The sequence below is a fragment of the Anolis sagrei genome, chromosome 1, assembly GCF_037176765.1.
Source record: "Anolis sagrei isolate rAnoSag1 chromosome 1, rAnoSag1.mat, whole genome shotgun sequence".
In the NCBI taxonomy this organism is placed as follows: domain Eukaryota; kingdom Metazoa; phylum Chordata; class Lepidosauria; order Squamata; family Dactyloidae; genus Anolis; species Anolis sagrei.
The window spans coordinates 287,503,596-287,522,726 of record NC_090021.1 but is presented as its reverse complement, the minus strand read 5'-3'; the positions used below and the strand labels follow the sequence as shown (position 1 = coordinate 287,522,726).

The 19,131-nt window shown below is 37.5% G+C and overlaps 1 protein-coding gene across 1 annotated transcript in view; it reads right to left on the bottom strand.

Moving 5' to 3' along the window:
- Positions 1 to 17,708, bottom strand: part of LOC132769925 (cytosolic phospholipase A2 epsilon-like) — a 32,405-nt gene extending 14,697 nt beyond the window's left edge. The window contains exons 1-12 of the mRNA XM_067462834.1: positions 17,630 to 17,708; positions 15,859 to 15,995; positions 13,247 to 13,375; positions 13,103 to 13,143; positions 11,199 to 11,241; positions 8,402 to 8,459; positions 7,488 to 7,657; positions 7,090 to 7,176; positions 6,651 to 6,688; positions 3,682 to 3,817; positions 1,464 to 1,600; positions 554 to 776 (exon numbers count right to left, since the gene is read on the bottom strand). Coding sequence (XP_067318935.1) covers positions 554 to 776; positions 1,464 to 1,600; positions 3,682 to 3,817; positions 6,651 to 6,688; positions 7,090 to 7,176; positions 7,488 to 7,657; positions 8,402 to 8,459; positions 11,199 to 11,241; positions 13,103 to 13,143; positions 13,247 to 13,375; positions 15,859 to 15,995; positions 17,630 to 17,708 — 1,278 coding nt within the window. The remainder of the gene's footprint in view (positions 1 to 553; positions 777 to 1,463; positions 1,601 to 3,681; positions 3,818 to 6,650; positions 6,689 to 7,089; positions 7,177 to 7,487; positions 7,658 to 8,401; positions 8,460 to 11,198; positions 11,242 to 13,102; positions 13,144 to 13,246; positions 13,376 to 15,858; positions 15,996 to 17,629) is intronic.
- Between the last annotated feature and the right edge of the window lie 1,423 nt (positions 17,709 to 19,131).

Sequence of the window (19,131 nt, the reverse complement as noted above, 5' to 3'; positions counted from 1 at the left end):
CTTTTACTTCCTTCTCTTGCATTTGTTCCTATTCCTTTATTTGTTTGTTTTCTATCCTGTCTTTCTCCTAACATGGGATGCAAATCTTCAGCCCTCATTTCCAAAAGTAATTCAATGTTTTCCATAGAAATCAATACCTCCACAATTTTTGAAGGCAGAATATACTTCCTGACAGCAATAGAGTCCACTGAGAGAAAGCAGCGGACTTCTTTGCAGGTCTTGCATCATTCTTATAAATCATAGATAAAATGGGAGTTACATTGCCAGAATTCATATAGAAAAGGTATCTCATTGGGCACATGATGAGTTTGTATTCCAAATCCTCAGTTTAAAACTCATTTAGGGAAGAAATTCATTTTAGTTTATTTCAATATTGTCGAATTTCTTCATCTCAAATACAAAAATGCCAGTATAACTTAACTTTCCTAAATCTACAGAGTTAAATTTTTAAATATGATACAAACATGATCATTCTTTAGCATGCTTCAAAATACATGGCTCCGTACAATTTCACAGGCTAAGTAATCACTTGAAATAACAAAATGTACTGTACCCCATCGTTTAACAAATATTCAATCACCAGCCCCCAAAGATCTATACAGGATGTCCTTTGTCCCTCTTCTTTCCTTTGACGCAGCTGGCTGTTATAATATTTCAGACGTTCTATGGAAAAGTTATCCTTTTTGCTTTTAGTCACATGTTTTTTAGCTTCATTGATTTGTTCAGTCAGATCCTTTTTTGACCAATAAGCATATTTGTACAAATTACCCATAGTCCTGGGAAAGGAAACACAAAAATAATAGGATAACTTTACTATTTCCATATGGTCCAGCATTCTTTTTCCAGAGAAACATCTTCAGAAAGTTCAATACCACTTGGTGGAAACAATTTTTATATAATAGTCAAAATAGAATATGAATAGAGGTGAAAAATCTATGATTGTCCAAATATTGTTGGATTACATATCCCATGAGGTTTAGTTGATATGGATAATGGCCATGAGTGATGAGATTGGTAGTCCACTAACATCTGGCTGACCCAAGTATCTATTCCAGGTGCATTGCAACTGAATATGGAATTTCCATTTAACTTTCATATGCAACAGGTATTGATATCTATGCAAAGAAGGGTTTGCTTTTGTCTGCCCTAAAAAACATTTTTATAGATTTAATTGGACAATGCTAAATTACAGAGTTATGACAACTGCTTTGACTTGAACAATGCCTTTCCCCCTTTCACGATTTTATAAATTATTAACATGCTCCATAGTTGTCTGCATCCAACCCTAAAGTTGCATGACTAATATATATATATTAAAATTCATTTTCTTTTATCTTAAGAGAACACCTCTCTAAGTCCTCCAGCATGACTTTGTGGTCCATTTTACATTCTACCAAGCAGCCACCATCATATAATTTAATCAGACCCAGACTCTATGTACAACCTTGTAGCCACATTCTTACCATGTTGTGCCAGACAAACCAGTCATGTAAGTTGCGCAGTCTAAGAGATTTAATTTCTGAAGTCCTCGTAGGCTTCCGTACAAAGCTGTCAGTGATCGTGTGCTGCCCCCTGTTGTCATGATGGCCACAACTGGGACCTGAAACATATCAAAAAACCAGAGAAAGGTATAGAAAAATAAGGCATACATTTGATAAGAAGAATTCAAGTTCAAGAGTAAAATTAGCTATAGTTTGTCCTCCTTTTCCTCATTAGTACTTCTTATTGTTAGAAAGCAGTAAATTGATTTCGGGGGATGGGGGTGGATAATGTATACAATTTCTGACAAGGACATATTCTACATCAACAGCTTCTTAAACTATGGGTCCTGAAGATAAATGAGGTCCCCTTAGCTCAATGCTGGGGTCACAAAAATGGCAACAGTAAAATGTTTCTGAAGACTCAAACACTTGCACAAATCTGATGGCAACAATGTGCAGTGTTTACTATGGACTCTGCAGAAAATGCTTCAGCTGGATTCCTCAAAAAGTAAAATCAATCTGGTAAGCAAGACATTTGTGATTTTTAAAACATATATATCTATACTTAGATTATGTAAAAATCTATTGGGTGAAAAGGGAAAATGGAAATGTTCAAGAAGCCTTGCTCTGCACAATGTCCTCTGTGCAGATGGCAGCTCTGAGATCCAATGAAAGATTGGACTACACTGCTGTTGGATTATAGCATTTAGCCAAGGAAATCTGATACTAATTGGTTTGGGGGTGAAAAAAGAACAGAGCAGAATGAGTAAGACATTATGAGAAGTTGTTAGTAGGAAAGAGACAGGGAAGGACTCAAACGGACATCTTGTCATATATTGAAGTGCTTAGAAATACAAAAAAGTAGAGGATTTTTCCACTCTATATACCAATTTAAAGAAGTCAAGATAGCATGTCATTAGTATTTTTGCCTTATATAAACATCTAGACACTTAAAAGAGCCATTCTAAAGGGAAAGTACTGATGAATGCAATATTTTCAAGGACTACCAAGTATTTTTCTAGGAAGAAAAAAAACCCTGCTCCCCGCTTGCAATTTGTAGGGCTTTCCTTTATGTGTCTATTTTACTAAAATAATCTTTCTGTTGCAAGCAATGAGAGGAAATTAATTTACAACCTCATCGCATGGAGGCTGAGAAGTGTCTTTCCCCGCTTCTTTGTGCTGCTGGCACAGAGTCCACTGAAGCCCATCAGATGACACAGAGTTACTTCCAGTGGGGCTCTGTGCCAGCACTGTAGAGACACAGGAGGATGCGAGAGGAAGCCGGGGACAGCGGGGGTAACATTGTGGGAGGGGATCTCATGAGCAACCTTGGTAAAGGGATGAAGCAGTATGCTGCCCCACAGTTTCCCCCATTGTACCCTGGTTCCTCGGCCTCCATGTGACGAGGTCCTTAGTCTATCAGTGGAACCGCTCTAAATGCCCCTCTCTACTTGGATGATTGGGATCTGGGATCTTATGTGAGTCCAACAGATACATATCATGTCCATCTGTATGCATTGGGACCATACCTCTTAATATGTTTCTAAAACCTCTACAAAGGTGCAGTCATTAATCTCACCAGGAGGTCATTCCACCATAATAAGGTCCCCCAGTTCTTCTTTCTTCTTTCCCACTAAGAATAACTGAGGCTCCTGCCACACAGCTACATAAAATCCACATGTCACTTGATTATATGGCAGTGTAGACTCGGGCCGCTTCCACACCACTAAATAAAATCCCACATTATCTGCTTTGAACTGGAATATATGGCAGTGGGGACCCAGATAACACAGTTCAAAGCAGATATTATGAGATTTTCTTCCATGATATTCTGGGTTATATGGCAGTGTGGAAGGGCCCTGAGCCACATGAACCCAGCTATTTGTGGCATGGCAGTAATATACTAAGAAAAATCAGTACCTGTCATAATGGCAATAATATACTACTTCCCAACTATTCACCTTGGTACACACATGAAAAATGCATTTATTTAAAAATAAACTTCTATTTCAAATAATTGAAAATAAAAACAAAAGCATTCAACCTCTTGCCATGTTGGTAGAGGAAAAAGGTAGAAGGGAAAGTATACAAGGCAGGAAGAAGTTACACCCGTTCCAGTAAACTAGTTTTTCATGACTTTCAATGAAGCCATTTGTGGTAAGACATACTATACAGACATCCAGAACTCTGTATTACACACCTCATGATCTTGCAAATCCTTTTCTAGTTTAAGAACTTTTTTCAAAGCATTAGCAACAATTCTCTTCCTTTTACACAAGAAGCTTTGCTCTTCAGGGCACAAATCATATCCCAAACGTACATCGAGGCCAGGTTGACTGGAATACACAAAATTAGAAAGAAATACAGACATATCTGTTGCTATTTGGAATCTGTTGCAGAACTATGATCATTTAAGTCTTAAATCAAATTTAATCTCTCAACAGTTCTTCATTGATCATTAGAACTTCTCTTTTTTTACAGTAAAACCTGTTTGGCAGTGGAATACATTGCTTTGAAAGGTGGTAGACACTTTGGTTCCTGCTACTCTATAGAATTAATGCAGTTTGAGAGATTTTAGGCTTCTCTGCTAAAGTGTGCCTTACTAAATTACAAATACCAGGTTTCCATAGCATAGAGCCATGACAGTTAAAGAGGTCAAACTGTATTAATTCTACACTTTAGATGCATTTTTAATCTTTCATGATTTTTAAATGGAGCTTGGATGTATATCTTTCATGAGTGCTTCAGCTGAATACTCTTGCATTACAGGTGTTGGGTTTGATGTCACTTGTTGTACCCTCCAATTTACAGTTCAATGACCAATAGATACAAGGTATGATAGGAGAAGAGACACAAAAAATTATATCATTTAATAAATAAATGAACAATAAATGAACTGTCTACAGTGGCTTATAGAGAAAACTCAGGCCCCTTCCACACAGCTATATAAAATCCACATTGAACTGGATTATATGGCAGTGTGGACTCAGATAACATTTATTGTGGATGATTTGCCTTGATATTTTGAGTCATATGGCTGTGTGGAAGGGCCCTCAGTAAAATCACACCACAGAGAAAGGACGAGCATGCCAACAACTCTGTAAATTTGATTTTTGTTAAATTTAATTAAAATGTTTTTGAATTAGTAAACATTATTATAGAGACAATATTTATATATGCCCACACTATTTTTTTTTCCTCATAAATGAATAATGCTGTATTTTATTCAAAGGGGCAATGGCTCACTGGCACTCCTCCAGTTCCCCTGGACTCAAGGGGGCAATGTAATGGAAGACACACCACAAGCTGAATCCCAACTGCAGAAGCTGTTTATTGCAGGCCAAAGCAATAAGGACACAATGCAAGGAGCATAAAAAGGTCTGTCGTACCCCCAAATGGGGATGCAAGGCTTTTATCACTTTGACAGAGAATTAAAGACACATTCTTGTTGTTTACAGCAATCATTATCTCATTGGTCTAAGCTGGCTATGCAGATGTTCATTGGCTCTCCATAATTCTAACAGGCAGGAAGGCACATGTAGGATGTTAACAATGGCACAACTATAGCCTATTGTTCTCCAGCCATTAACACTCAGTTGGAAAGGTCGATACTTCAAGCGACTGGGAAATTAGGGGAGAACAAGCTAACTAGTTCTGTCCTGATGTACTTGTATCCTTGAAAATTAACTTCCTCTCTGCAGCAACATTTTCCCAAACCGTGGTACCTTCTGCAAACAAAGGTATCTGCAAATCAGGACATATGGGAGTAAATCAAGACAAATGGGATTTATAATCATTGAAAGCATGACTTGACGATTCATCGATTGGCTATGTCTGGTGTACGAGGTTTAGCCCTGAAATGGTTCAATTCATTCCTCTAGAACCGGAGACAGAGAGTGGAGTGGTTAGGCCAAAGCTCTGAGAGCTCCTGCCTTCGCTGTTCCCCAGGGTGCTATCCTCTCACCCCTGTAACATCTACGTCCGGCCATTTGCTGGACTGGTGTGGAGCTTTGGCATAGAGTGCTACCAGTATGCAGATGATAGCCAGCTACTCTTGCGTCTCGAACCTGGGACAACCGCGATTCCTGAGAACTTTAGGCTGTGTTTGGAAGCAGTGATGAGTTGGCTGCGAGCAAGCAGACTAAAAGTGAATCCTGCAAAATCTGAGATACTCTGGCCTGGCCAGCTGCCAGAATTAATCCAGTCTCTGCCTGGTTTCGATGGGGAAGCTCTGGTTCCGTCTGCCACCATTAAAAGCCTTGGGGTTGTGCTGAACTCATCGCTGACGATGGAGGCCCAGATCACTGCCATAAGTAAGCAGGCCTTTTTTCATCTTCGCCAGGCAAGGAAATTGGCATCCTACCTTTCGGTAGAAGCATTGGCAACAGTAATCCACGCAATAGTCACCACGAGGTTGGACTATTGCAACGCCTTATATGCCGGCCTTCCGAAGTCAACAACCCAGAAGATTCGGATGGTCCAAAATGCAGCGGCCAGGCTGCTAGCGGGATCATCTATAAGATCCCATATCACACCGATTCTGCAACAACTGCATTGGCTACCAATAGAACATCGGATCTCTTACAAGATACTGATCCTGACATTTAGAGCTCAAAATGGCCAAGGACCTTTATATCTTAGGGACCACCTCATTCCTTTTCTCCATCAGTGGTTGCCTCGATCCACTCAGGAAAATCTCCTATATATACTGGGCCCTAGGGAGGTACACCTGGAAGCTACAAGGCATAGAGCTTTTTCGACCTATGCTCTAATTCTGTGGAACTCATTGCCTCCATACATTAGAGCAATGTCAGAGTTGCGACCTTTTGTAAAGGCACTCAAGACTTGGCTGTTTGGTTGTGCATTTAAATAATCAGATCTAATTTGTCAAATAGTCACTGTTGAATGTTTTTATGTTGAATGTTTTTAGATTGTATAAATGCTATTTTAGATTGTAAGTCGCTTGGAGCACCTTGGTGGAGAGCGACTAATTAAGAAATAAAGTGAAGTGAAGTGAAAGCATCCATGAAAATCCCCCTTTAAAAACTACGTCTCCCTCAGAAGCACTCACGACTAATAGTCCTTAAAGATATTTCTAGAAGAGAAAGATGTAAAGTGGAATAGATAAAATTGCCACTATTACCATCCGAGAGAGGATGGATCTCTTACCAGTCTTCTGTCTTCACATGTAGAACATAATTTTTGCTCTGAAAATTCAGGACACAAATACAAGTTTTGTTGTGTTATAGCTGTTTTACAATTCTAGGAATCCATTCTAAAACACTGTACGCAAATGCACTGATCTAAACATGCAAGCATATGCACTCTTGTTGCCTGATAGATTGGAAATATGAGCATCATCCAGTTAGATACTGATTCAACTAAACATCTAAAGATATAGACTCCAATCTCCCTGGCATCGCTCTTCCTTCTGAGATTTGTTTTCTTAAAGTTTAACTTACTGCTTGGAGAAAAGAATTGCTGCGGAAATAAAGGGGGATCCATTTTATGTCTGCATTGGTCATCCACTCAAGACTACCTTAAGATCTACTTCACTAGACATCGCAAAGATGATGCAGACCTGTTCAAAAAATTATTCAGATCTTACCTCTGCTAGTACTATTTTCTGGTTAATAGGAATTGAATTGATTTCCACTTTTAAAATGTTTTCTTCTTTGTTATAAGAACATGGACCCTGGAAAGATAGATGTATTTCTATCAGAAAGAGTGAAAAATATAATACATTAGAAGTTATTTATTTATTGTTTGAAGACATGCATATTCTGAGAACATATTCTATTTAATACCAGTGTTTCCTACATTATATAATATGGAGAGGAGCAATTATCCTCCCCCGCCACCAATAAGCCCAGGGCTCAACACTAAATGAAATTCGTTCATTCCTGGTAACCTGAATGGCAGTAGGGACCATTACTTTGACAACAACATAATTTTGCTGAAGGAAAAGAAATCTTTTTACAGTTAGCATGAGGCTGCTGAACATACAAAGGCATATTCTAGATCCTTCTTCGGTAGATTAACTTCCAAGATTTGATGTTTATACTTGATATAGTGGAATGAGGACTGGCGTCTGGGCCTCAGGCAAAAACTTGAGGAAACATTAAATTCCTGATTTTCTTCATGGGATCCTTTCACCATAAGAGTTAGTGTTTCTTCTAAAAGAGAAAAGGGGGAAATATTGTAAAAATCAATAATCTTCAAGAACTAGCAGTAATGAAAAGCATATCAGTTGATTTATAGAGAATCACTGCTTTTTAATATAAAGACATGGCATGTAGGAAGACACACCTAATTTTTCAGCAGTATTACACTTACTAGGACCATATGTCTCCTTTGAAAATTGCTGTACACCCCACATTCTTTATTTACATGATACAATGTGACAAAATTGATGTCATTATCATGGTAGCAATGAAAGTAGCAACAGTAGGGAGGAATATCCCCCCTTGAAAGTACAGAAGAGTCTCACTTATCCAACCTTTGCTTTTCCAACATTCTGTATTATCCAACACAGTCCACGGTGGGAGAAAGAAAGAACCCTTGTCTGTTTTGGTGCTAAATTCATAAGTACAGTAATTACTACATAATGTTACCATGTATTGAACTGCTTTTTCTGTCAATTTGTTGTAAAACATGATGTTTTGATGCTTAATTTGTAAAAACATAATGTAATCATAACATAATTTGACGTTTAATAGGCTTTTCCTTAATCCCGCCTTATTATCCAACATTTTTGCTTATCCACCATTCTGGCGTCCCGTTTGTGTTGGATAAGTGAGACTTTACTGTATGTCCAATGTTCCTGGAAGTTTAAATTCTATTTAAAATAGTATTTCTTAGAATTATTGCTTATATAAAAGTGTAATAAAATGCCATTTTAATTGAAATTATAATCTTACTTGACTTCTGCTTCATTTTCCTATCTACCTCACATTCCAAATGGCAGAGTTGGCGAGACTGTAGGAAAACAAAGAAGAACAATTAAAACTGAAATAGAATTAAAATACTACATTATTGCTTTCTCCATCACCTAACAGGACAATGTTAGATCCATATTTTAAGAGAATAAGAATATTTCCTAGAAAAGTGTGCAGCCGAAATGCAATGATGTTCTTACCTAATCAGGATATTTGATAGCCATGTGTATTTTAAAACTTTCAGGTGTAAGTGCTATTCAACAGTAATTAATAATTCAGTCAAACAAGTGTGAGTGTGTGTGTACACAGCTTACATGCATGGTTTTTTGAAACTTTCAAGGAAATGAGGAAGCACTTAGAGATAAGCTGTCCACATTTATGTAGTTTTAGAAACTGTTTCGGTTTCAAAGACTGATCCATCAAAATAGAAATTATATTTATTAATATTAGAATTGCAACAATACTCAGCACTGAAGAGTGGGTAGTAGTAATAATAGGGCTGGATAATTTGAGCGACCCAAAGTATCCTCCTTTATTCTTTTCTATCTCAGCCCCTCTTTGATGTAAACTGGAATTCTTTTTCCCACCTTTTCTCTGCCCTAGCAGTCTTTTCTTAGCTCTTTCTGAGAGTGAATTAGGACTTCAAGAAAATTTCCTATCTTAGAATGGAGCCCCTATCCAAAGTCTTTAATTTGTTTCTCCAAGCCATTGGTGTGTTATCTCCTAAATCAGACACTATAACCACTGCATGGCTTTCTATCTTTTCATTACAAGTAGTAAAGCTATGACCCCTGTAGTATCTGATGGGTAACATATGAACAGAGAATTTTTCTCTGAAGATGGACTAGACATTTTATCCTTGGAGATTGATCTCTAGCCTCATACATCTGTTTGTGAAACTACATAAAGATCATCCCTGTACCTAGTGCCTGGGCACAGAGACAAACCATAGCCCTTATTTATGAGAAGATTGTGTATCCATTCTCTCTGATCATATTGCCACAATAGTGACCTGTTCTCCAGCTTTATGGTGAATAATTTAAAATGTAGCATCCATGCATAGTTATTTTTTACTTTGGTCATGATAAGCATCTTGTTGTCTTGCAATCTACCAAGTTGGCATTCCTAATATTAAAGCTTTGTTCATATTCCAACACTGTTATTGTTGGTGTTAATTAGCATCAAGTCAACTTCTTATAGTGATCCTATAAATAAGAGACCTGTAAATCACTGTGTTATCAACAGCCCTGTTCAGATCTTGCAAACTCAGGATGTGGTGTCTTTGATTGCATCTATCCACTTTCCATACATACTGTGCTACAGAAAATACTAAGTGATGTTTCAAAGTCAACAATACAACAAAAGGTTATTTTCTTGATAGAAGGATGGAATATTCATGAAGGCAGTCAGATGAAGGTAGTTCTGTCAAAAAGTACACTGGAGTTAACAATTTTTGTTGTTATTATTGAGTGATCAGAATCTATATCCCAGCAAGTGTATCATGTACACTTGATACTAACCAAGAGGGCAATATGCCCAAAACAAACATTGATCTGTAAAGGTTTTATACAGAATTCTTTCATAACAAAGTGAAACAACATCTAGAATTCTAGCTAGTTGTTGCAATCCAGAGCAGGGAACGAGGCCCTAAGATAACTATCCACCACACTTGGCTGTGAAAAACAATCCTTTTTTATTGAAGAAAAATGGTTACAAAATAAAGGAAAAATGCAAGTCAGAAGCCACAGCAAAATCAGCAAACATGAATTTAAATGGACAAAGCAAAACCAAAAGCCTCACTGTGAAATACTGGAACCTGTTGGCAACCCACTAACCGTACTTGATATCCTAGAAATCTTCCCAAACTATGGCTGGGGAACCGGGAGAACTGCCAAGGTCTTCATCAATTCTGAAACGATGCCTGAACTGAGACAGTCAGCCCGGCGTAATGCAATTAAAACTCAAGAATTGGTTCCGTGAACCCCCTTCTTTTTTGAAGCCAATGTTTTTAATTCTTGAATTCAGGAGGATCGAGGCAAACTGAGTGATTTACTTCTGTCTTCCCAAATTTGGCCCCTTCTGTTGTCATTACAGTTAACAGGTGCAGAAGGGAGGGAAAGTTCAAGGTCTCCCTCTGAAACATTCTCATGAACACTGGTACTTTCATTTTCCAAATCTACAGAAGTTCCTTCCTCACTAATTTCAGGAACACTGGCATTTTCCAAACCTACAGCAGTTTTTTCCTCACTAATTTCAGGAACATTGGCATCAAAAGGTACATTTCCATTAGCATCAGTAAATATACTTTCATTAGCATCAGGAGGAACAAACAGAGAATCAGGTTCAAGTTCAAACTCAGGCTGAACCCCAACACTGGTTATTCTAAAGTAAGAGAGGAGAATAAATTGCTGCATACAACTACAATTCACTTACTCACACAAAGTGCTACTATATGGAATTGTGACATATTTACTACAACAAAAAATCAGATTACCACTGCACTCTTGGGTATTATCAAGATAAGAAGGTAGCCATATTGGTCATACACTATCTGACCTTAATAATATATCGAAGTATGTTTGGAGATGTTGAGTTTACTTCAGAGGAAGTCCTGGACAATTAGCCATTCAATGTAAGGAAATATATGTTATGACTCAATAGAAAAGCCATGTCAATTTCTTTCTGTTTCCCTCTCAGTTGTAGGCTTTGATAATACACACACACACACACACACACATACACACACACACACACAAGAAAGAAAATAAATGAAAATTACCAAAATAACTCCATTCGTAATGATAGCTTCCAGAACACTTGACCTAAAATAAAAGAAATTGAATGGAAATATTCTATAATGTATTGATATAATACAGAGAAACATGACTGTTGTGTTTAAGACATAAAAAGAAGGTCAAGCTAAAGGTCTAGCTAGGCCAAAACCTTGTTCCCACAGTGCCCAGTAAGTTTCCCTATAGGAAACCCACAGACAGGATAGGAACATAGTAACTTTGAGGAATATAATTCTTCTTATAGATATCAACAAATAATTTCAGCAATTATCTTAATTCAGTGAGAAAGGCTTTAAAAACAACACAGTTTTCAAAAAATATTTGCAATTCAGGGCTTATTCTGTGCAAAATTTACACATGGTTTCTTTTATATAGAAACTATCATTTTCTGCACATGAAATGGCATCTTCTGCATGGAAAATAATATTTAAATACATACATATTAATTTTTGCATAGAAAATGCTGCTTTTGCAAAAATGCTATTTTCTTTGGAAATCAACTATGGGCAAATTCTACATAGAAGAAATCCCAGATTAAAGGATTTTCTGCACAAGAAACATAATTTTCTGCAGATAAATAACATTTCAGTGTAATAAAATATTTCAATGAAACATTAATTCTTGCATAGAAAAATGTGTAAATTCTATGTGAAATAAACCTCAAGTATGCATTTTCTGCATAGAAAACATCATTTTATATGTCAGGATTAATATTTCTGCATTCCATGCAGACAATACTTTTTCCCATGCAAACAATCCTATGTGGATTTTGGGAATAAGTCCCAAACTAGCTCCAGCTAGTCCAGCGTGCGGCAGCCATGTTGTTAACCGGAGCGGGACGCAGGGAGCACACAACGCCCTTGCTGTCCCAGCTCCACTGGCTGCCAATTAGCTACCGGGCCCAATTTAAGGTGCTGGTGTTATCCTACAAAGCCCTAAACGGTTCCGGCCCAAAATACCTTGAGAACCGCATCTCGGCCTACGAGCCCACGAGGACCTTAAGATCATCCGGGGAGGCCCTTCTCTCGGTCCCGCCTGCCTCACAGGCACGCCTGGCGGGGACAAGAGAGCGGGCCTTCTCGGTGGTGGCCCCCCGGCTGTGGAACTCCCTCCCTGCTGAAATCAGACAGGCGCCTTCCCTCATGGCCTTCCGCAAGGGCCTGAAAACCTGGCTCTTTGAGAAGGCCTTCAACTAAGTGCTATGTTTTTGGAATGACCACCGGAATGGACCATGACTACGAGATTGATTATGACCCTAAACAAGACGAAGCGGATTTTTAGTTAAGTAGCTGTGTATTAGTAAAATGTGTGTTGTGGTCCTGATTTATTGTAACCTGTTGTCCTTTGTGTTCTATGTTCTGTACACCGCCATGAGTCGCCTTCGGGCTTGAGAGTGGCGGTTAACAAGTGCAAATAATAAATAAATAAATAAACTATAAAGATTCTTGTCAAGATTATTTTTGTCAGGGCTTCTCAACACTTGGAAAACGTGTGATTTTCTACCAATTTTAAAAAAGTTTTCAGACAATTTCTACATCACTATTTTCTCTATCAGCTGGTATTTAGAGATATGTTGCCTATAATATTAGACATATTATAAAGCTATCACATGTAGTAGCTACTTCTGAATTTGTCCAATCTATTTAAGACCTTATCATGGTATTTCTCCTCATGAAAAAAAATCTTAGCTCCATTTCTTGCAATATTAAGAAAAACAACATAGAGCACCTTCAGTATGGGAAATAGAAAACGTCAATTTCTTAGAAGAATAAGGTGATTTCTCTACTGGTTTTTTTAGTAACAAAAATCAATTTATTTTGTATATTTAAATTCTGGGTGGAAATTTAGAGAAAAAACTGCTTTAAACATTCTCAAACTCAATTTCACTCACCTATTGCTCAGTTCAAACTCGATTTCCAGCTGCTCATGTTTCTGAAATGAAACAAAAGTAATTGAATTAAATCAAGTGCTATCTAATCATTATACTGCTATATATATTGTGTATTCTCAAGCACATCCTTCTGTTTATACAGACCTTTAGATCAGAGTTAAAGCACATAAGAACCTTTTCATTTAATTGTAGCCCAGCTATATCAAAGCACACAGTGAAGAGGTGGTCATCATAGCAGAAATCTTCATCATAGACACCCAACTCCAGGACATTCTGATAGAAGAAGAAGAAGAAGAAAAGTTTATAAGTGAAGAGGGTAAATTAAAAAAGTGGCATAGAAGGCATAACATTTGTGTAGAAAAAAAGAATAGGTTGTGGAGGGTGTTTGTCTTAGTTTAGAAAAGACATAATACTTTACTTTTTATGTATTTTATATCCCACCACCATCTCCCAAAAGGAGATACTTACAAGACACTTTAGTGCAGTATATAACATAAACGGCACATAGGTATAAAACAATATCACATAAAAATTATAAAACAACTATGGATGTGGCAGACAGTCTTACAAAAATAGGACGCTAGTAAGTGCCCTTTAAACTGGTGAATTTTCCTTTTATCTGAGGACGATTTCAATGAGCTGGCAATCACCTGCTTTGGACCTATGTTCCAGTCCATCAACAGAGAAGGTTCTCATGCAAGTGACATATGATCTAGACACCATCTACACTGGTATGCAGAAACTTCATATGTTTATAAGAAATATGAATATATACTTCTTGACAACTTTGATGTAGTTTTTGAAGAGTTTGAATCAGTTCTGAAGATGCAGATGGTGAATAGCATGTCCGCAACATGCTGAATGTACACCAGGTTTTTTATCCTGGCTTTAAACCAGTTCTTGAATAGATTCAGTACCTTTGGCAGTTCTTTTAAATAAGTGGTTCTCAACCTGTGGGTTCCCAGATGTTTTGGCCTTCAACTCCCAGAAATCTTAACAAATGGTAAACTGTCTGGGATTTCTGGGAGTTGTAGGCCAAAACACCTGGGGACCCACAGGTTGAGAACCACTTATTTAAATCCAACCAGGTCTTGAATTGTCATTGCCTGCATAATCACTATAACAGTACAGTGGGAATTAACCATATTAAATAGCTTCTGCATCAAAATTTCAAACACATAGCACACTTGCACAATTGGAATAAGATCATAATGCTTTCAAACTATTTTTCTATACTTATTTTAGCAGTGATTAGTATAATATGAGCTGTAAGCAACTACAGTACGATCCCCACATCTGTGAAACTGTAACTGCATTTTCAATTCTCCACATCCAAAAAAATATTTTTAAAAGGCATTTTCTAGGTGAGTACCTAGAAACTATGGTATTCTTGGGTCAAAGTCCTTAATTTCAATAGGGCTTGCTATTTCCCACCATTTTATTAGCAATTTGAAGTCTAGGAACATATCCCATGAATCCACTTGAAGCCACAGCAGCTATTGTAATACCAGTTGTATCAGTCCCTTTATTTTATTTCTATTATAATTTCTATCTCACTTTCTGCCTCTTTCAGCAGATGTGTTCAAAGCAGCAACAAAGTCTAATATATAGCAAAATAATAACCAGTATAATTATGACAAAATTAATGCACTACTAGTCTAAAAACAATGGTATTTCCCGTAGCAACCTATGGATGTGAGAGCTGGACCAAAAGGAAGGCTGAGTGAAGGAAGATAGATGCCTTTCAACTGTGGTGCTGGAGGAAAATTATTAGAGTGCCATGGACCGCAAGAAGATCAAACCAGTCCTTACTCCAGGAAATAATGCCCTACTGCTCACTGGAGGGAAGGATATTAGAGTCAAAGATGAAGTACTTTGGCCACATAATGAGAAGACAGGAAAGCTTGGAGAAAATAATGATGCTGAGGAAAATGGAAGGAAAAAGAAAGAGGGGCAAACCATGGTCAAGATGGATGGATGGTATCCTTGAAGTGACTGGCTTGACTTTGAAGGAACTGGGGGTCACCACAGCTGACAGGAAGCTCTGGCATGGACTGGTCCATGAGGTCACGAAGAGTCGGAAGCAACTGAACGAATAAACAACAACAAAGTCTAAAAGCAGTATAACAGGAAGCTGGAAAACATGTGAGCTTGAGAACAGTGGCATAAGAATAAACTATACCTCACTACCTCTGAGGATGCTTGCCATAGATGCAGGCGAAACGTCAGGAGAAATGCCTCTAGAACATGGCTCTATAGCCCGAAAAAACCCACAAGAACCTAATAAATGATACCTTTGAAAAGTAGGAAAAGGCAATTTTCTAATTTGTGATTAAATATAGAGGCAAAACACATGGTATATAGATGAGGCATATAGTGACACTGTTTGGCCCCTGCCCTTGGTTCTGGCTCCCCCAAACATTTGTTGCATTAGGAAACGGCATCCCGAAGAATCATCCAACCACTGGGTCCTTGGGCTATATGGCTGACTTCATGGATGTGGTGTTTGTCTGACTTTGTGTATGGAAATAGTGAACTATTAAAAAATTAAGACAATTTTGGATTTTTTATTTTATTTTAATGCCTCTGTTTATTCATCTATGTTATTTTAAATTCCTGAGAAGTCTGTTAAAAAGAGAAAATAGCAGTCCTACCAGTTTCAAAGGTTAATTAATTTCTTACCTTGTATACAACAGTTGTAATACAACTGTTCGGTTGCCTGACGTGATAAATAAATAAATAAATAAATTTCTTACCTTTGCTCTGCTTTGGACCATGAAATGAAAAGTTTCATTCCAGACTGGGTCCTTACAATTTTGAACAGTTTTTGTTCGGAACTGAGCAGAAGAAGCTGTTGGCATCCACAACATCAGATACCCATCTGTAGGGCTCACTATTGACAAGAAGAGGACAGGACTAATAACAATGTGAAAGCAGATAACAGCATTCTTTGCTAGTAGATCTAGCAGGAATGGTAGAGATGGTTCTGCATTATCATAATCCAAGCAAAAGGGTAGATTAAGTGAGGTGTGTCTCTATGGGTTTGTCTGGGTTTTTTTTTTATTCTGTCTGATTATAATTAGTGTTCAAGGTGATAGTACAGTAATATTCTCTTAAGACGGATTAAAAATGAAAATTAACAGAACTCTCACACTTGGATGATATACTTTAATTTATTATTTACCTAATAATTTATTAAAATATCTATAATATACTTCATGTATTATGGGATACCAGTAAAAGCAACTTAAATACATTTAAAATTATTCAGAATTTAAAATAATAAAAGCAAAAATGTTTAAAATATTAACAAGTTAAAGGATCTTAGCAGTTAAAATGTCCCAAAATCACACACAGTGGGCTTTTGGTATCCACTAGCATTTAGTTCCAGGATCCCCTGGGATACAAAATATGGATCCTATTTGGTATCCCTTATGTACCAAGGGAAAATCAAGCTTTGCTATTTTTAATATTAGTTTTTCAAGCCATTGATAGTTGAATCTATGAAGAGCCAACTGGACATATACATTTTGGTAAACCAATCAAGCTTTTTAATATGTGCCATGTATTTCTGTTCCTCAGGCTCTCTCTTCATGGCACATAAGAAGTAGAAGAGAACCTGGATCTGAAAGGTAACTGAAATAGTGCACAGGTTCGGATCCTCCATTTCCTGTGTGCTGTGTCTATTTGCCTAGGAAAAGGAAGGGAGTTATGGGGAGGGGGAAAGAAACACACAACACATCCACATTCAGAATAGCCTCTTTGCTTACCTCCTGAGGACAGGGCTGCAATTTGAACATTTAAATTGCAACCCCAGCTTCAGGGGCCCGGTATGATCTGAGAAGTGATCCCTCACCTTTTAAGTACAGGGCTGCTTTGTGAATGTGTGAACACAGCAGCTCCAATTTAGGAGATGGGGCAGTGGCACAAGCTTGCAAATTAGAAAGTAGACTGATGAATAGTTACATATCAAATAATGATTTTAGCCCTGAAAGGTATTGTAATTTAATTCTATTTATGACTTGGTCATGGTAAAAGGAAACACTTTGCAAGTATGAATAAAGATCTGAATTGCAGTTTGCTTTCTGATGGTTCAAAGCAAACAAACTTTGGTTTCATGCGCAAAATTATTACAATGATTGTGTATAAAATTATTCTCAGACTATGTGTATAAAGTATCTATGAAACAAATGAAATTGTGTTTAAACTTGGGATCCATCTCCAAGAAATTATCTAACTATGCACATATATACAAATACAGATATTCCAAAATTTGAAAATATCTGAAATCCAAAACATGTCTGGTCTCAAACAGATATGGATAAAGAATACTCAACCTGTATTGTGGAAGCAGAAGAATGTTTGCCTTCTTCTGAACTAATTCTTCCCTTTCACTTGCAAATTTTTCCTGGGTTCTGGTACGTTTTGTCTTTTGTTCTGACAAAATTAAGGAAAACCACTCCCTCCCATCCTGCCTAGTAACAGCATTGTCTGACACTGTGGAAAAAGAATAATAAAAATACTCACAGATATCTCCTTCTCTGAGATTCCTTGCTCTAATCACTTTTACACTCAGGAGATAACATGGTGATGTTTCTTCCTGCATAAATCATTGCATGCAAAAGCAAATGAAAGCAGTGAAAACATAGTTTAAATTACAATGTAAATGAAATGCTGAGATGGTTGGAAGGAAAAAACAACAAAAAGTGAAAGGCCATAACATTGAATAAAAAGTATTTTAAAAACCATTAATCACCAGCAAATTTTAGTGTGAAATGCCATAAACTATAGTCATCTAGATTCAATTTTCAAAGTTAAGAGTTGTGCATAAACACAAAGAAGGAAGGCATGGGTTTTAATTGCCTGGCAAATTATGAGAATGGTTTTCTTTTACATTTGGAAGTTGAGTTGGAAGATGCCAGAATACATAAATTATTCAGCATTTATTTAAGTGTTAATAAAACCAATGTGTTTTTATATATATATATAAAGAAAAGCCTTCAGTTGGAATGAACAGCTTTATGTCCCTGTGTTGCTTTTGTTCCTGAGACCACATCACTGCAATAAGGTATTTGGCTCCCTAACAGAAGTAAAGGGTCCCTTCTGCTATACAACAGGAAATTTCATGCTGATTTGAGCCGCTGACCTTGACCTCTGCTCAAAATATTCCCAGTTAAGAAGATGCCATCATGACATTTTGCAGTTTAGCAGCTCTGCCACTAGGACACACTAATTAGATATGCATTGTTTTGCACTCCAGTATTTCAGTTTTCCCAGGAAACCAGAGGGAGGGTGCCCTTTCCCCTCAAACCAGACATTTGGTTGAAACTCATGTCCACTTCCAATATCTCTGCTGCAAGCCCCATCCAGGGCAACACACAACAAACTCCACAGGCCCCTTAGGAGTAGTGTGAGCTAAGGGAGCACAGAGGAGAGTGCCGCCCTGAGTCACCTTCGGGCTAATATGGGTGGGATAGAAATAGTGTAAATAAATAAACAAATAAATTTTGCCAGACAGGGAGGCAAACTTCCAGCTTGTCTAACATGATAGTTCTTCTTCAGCAAACCTGAAAGCAAGGTTTGCTGAGCTTGAGGCCAGTATATCTGGAAAAAAACATCCTCCTACATGAGCTTCCCTACAATTTTAGATTGTCAGCAGTGCACCTGTTGTGTTGCTGAATACCCTAAGAAATGTACTTGGTAAATATGGGACAAAAGCAACATGTCATCTTTGGATCTTCCTCCCCAGGGAAGAAAGGCTGACTTCTTGGCTGAGCTTCCAGTGGGCAGCCAAAATCACTACCTTTCATTTTAAAAACTGCTTATAAAATTCGTTTTACTAGCCTGTGTGAACAGGCATGGCTCTTTTATGCTCATCATCCAAGGTAATAAGAGTAGAGAGGGTCAGTTCTTCCTTGTGGTTCTCAACATCCTTGGTTCATACTAAAATCAATAATTTTGGTCTCCAAACTTGCCCCTGGCTTATATGTGAGGTTGACCTTTACATATTATATTGCTATGATTCCACA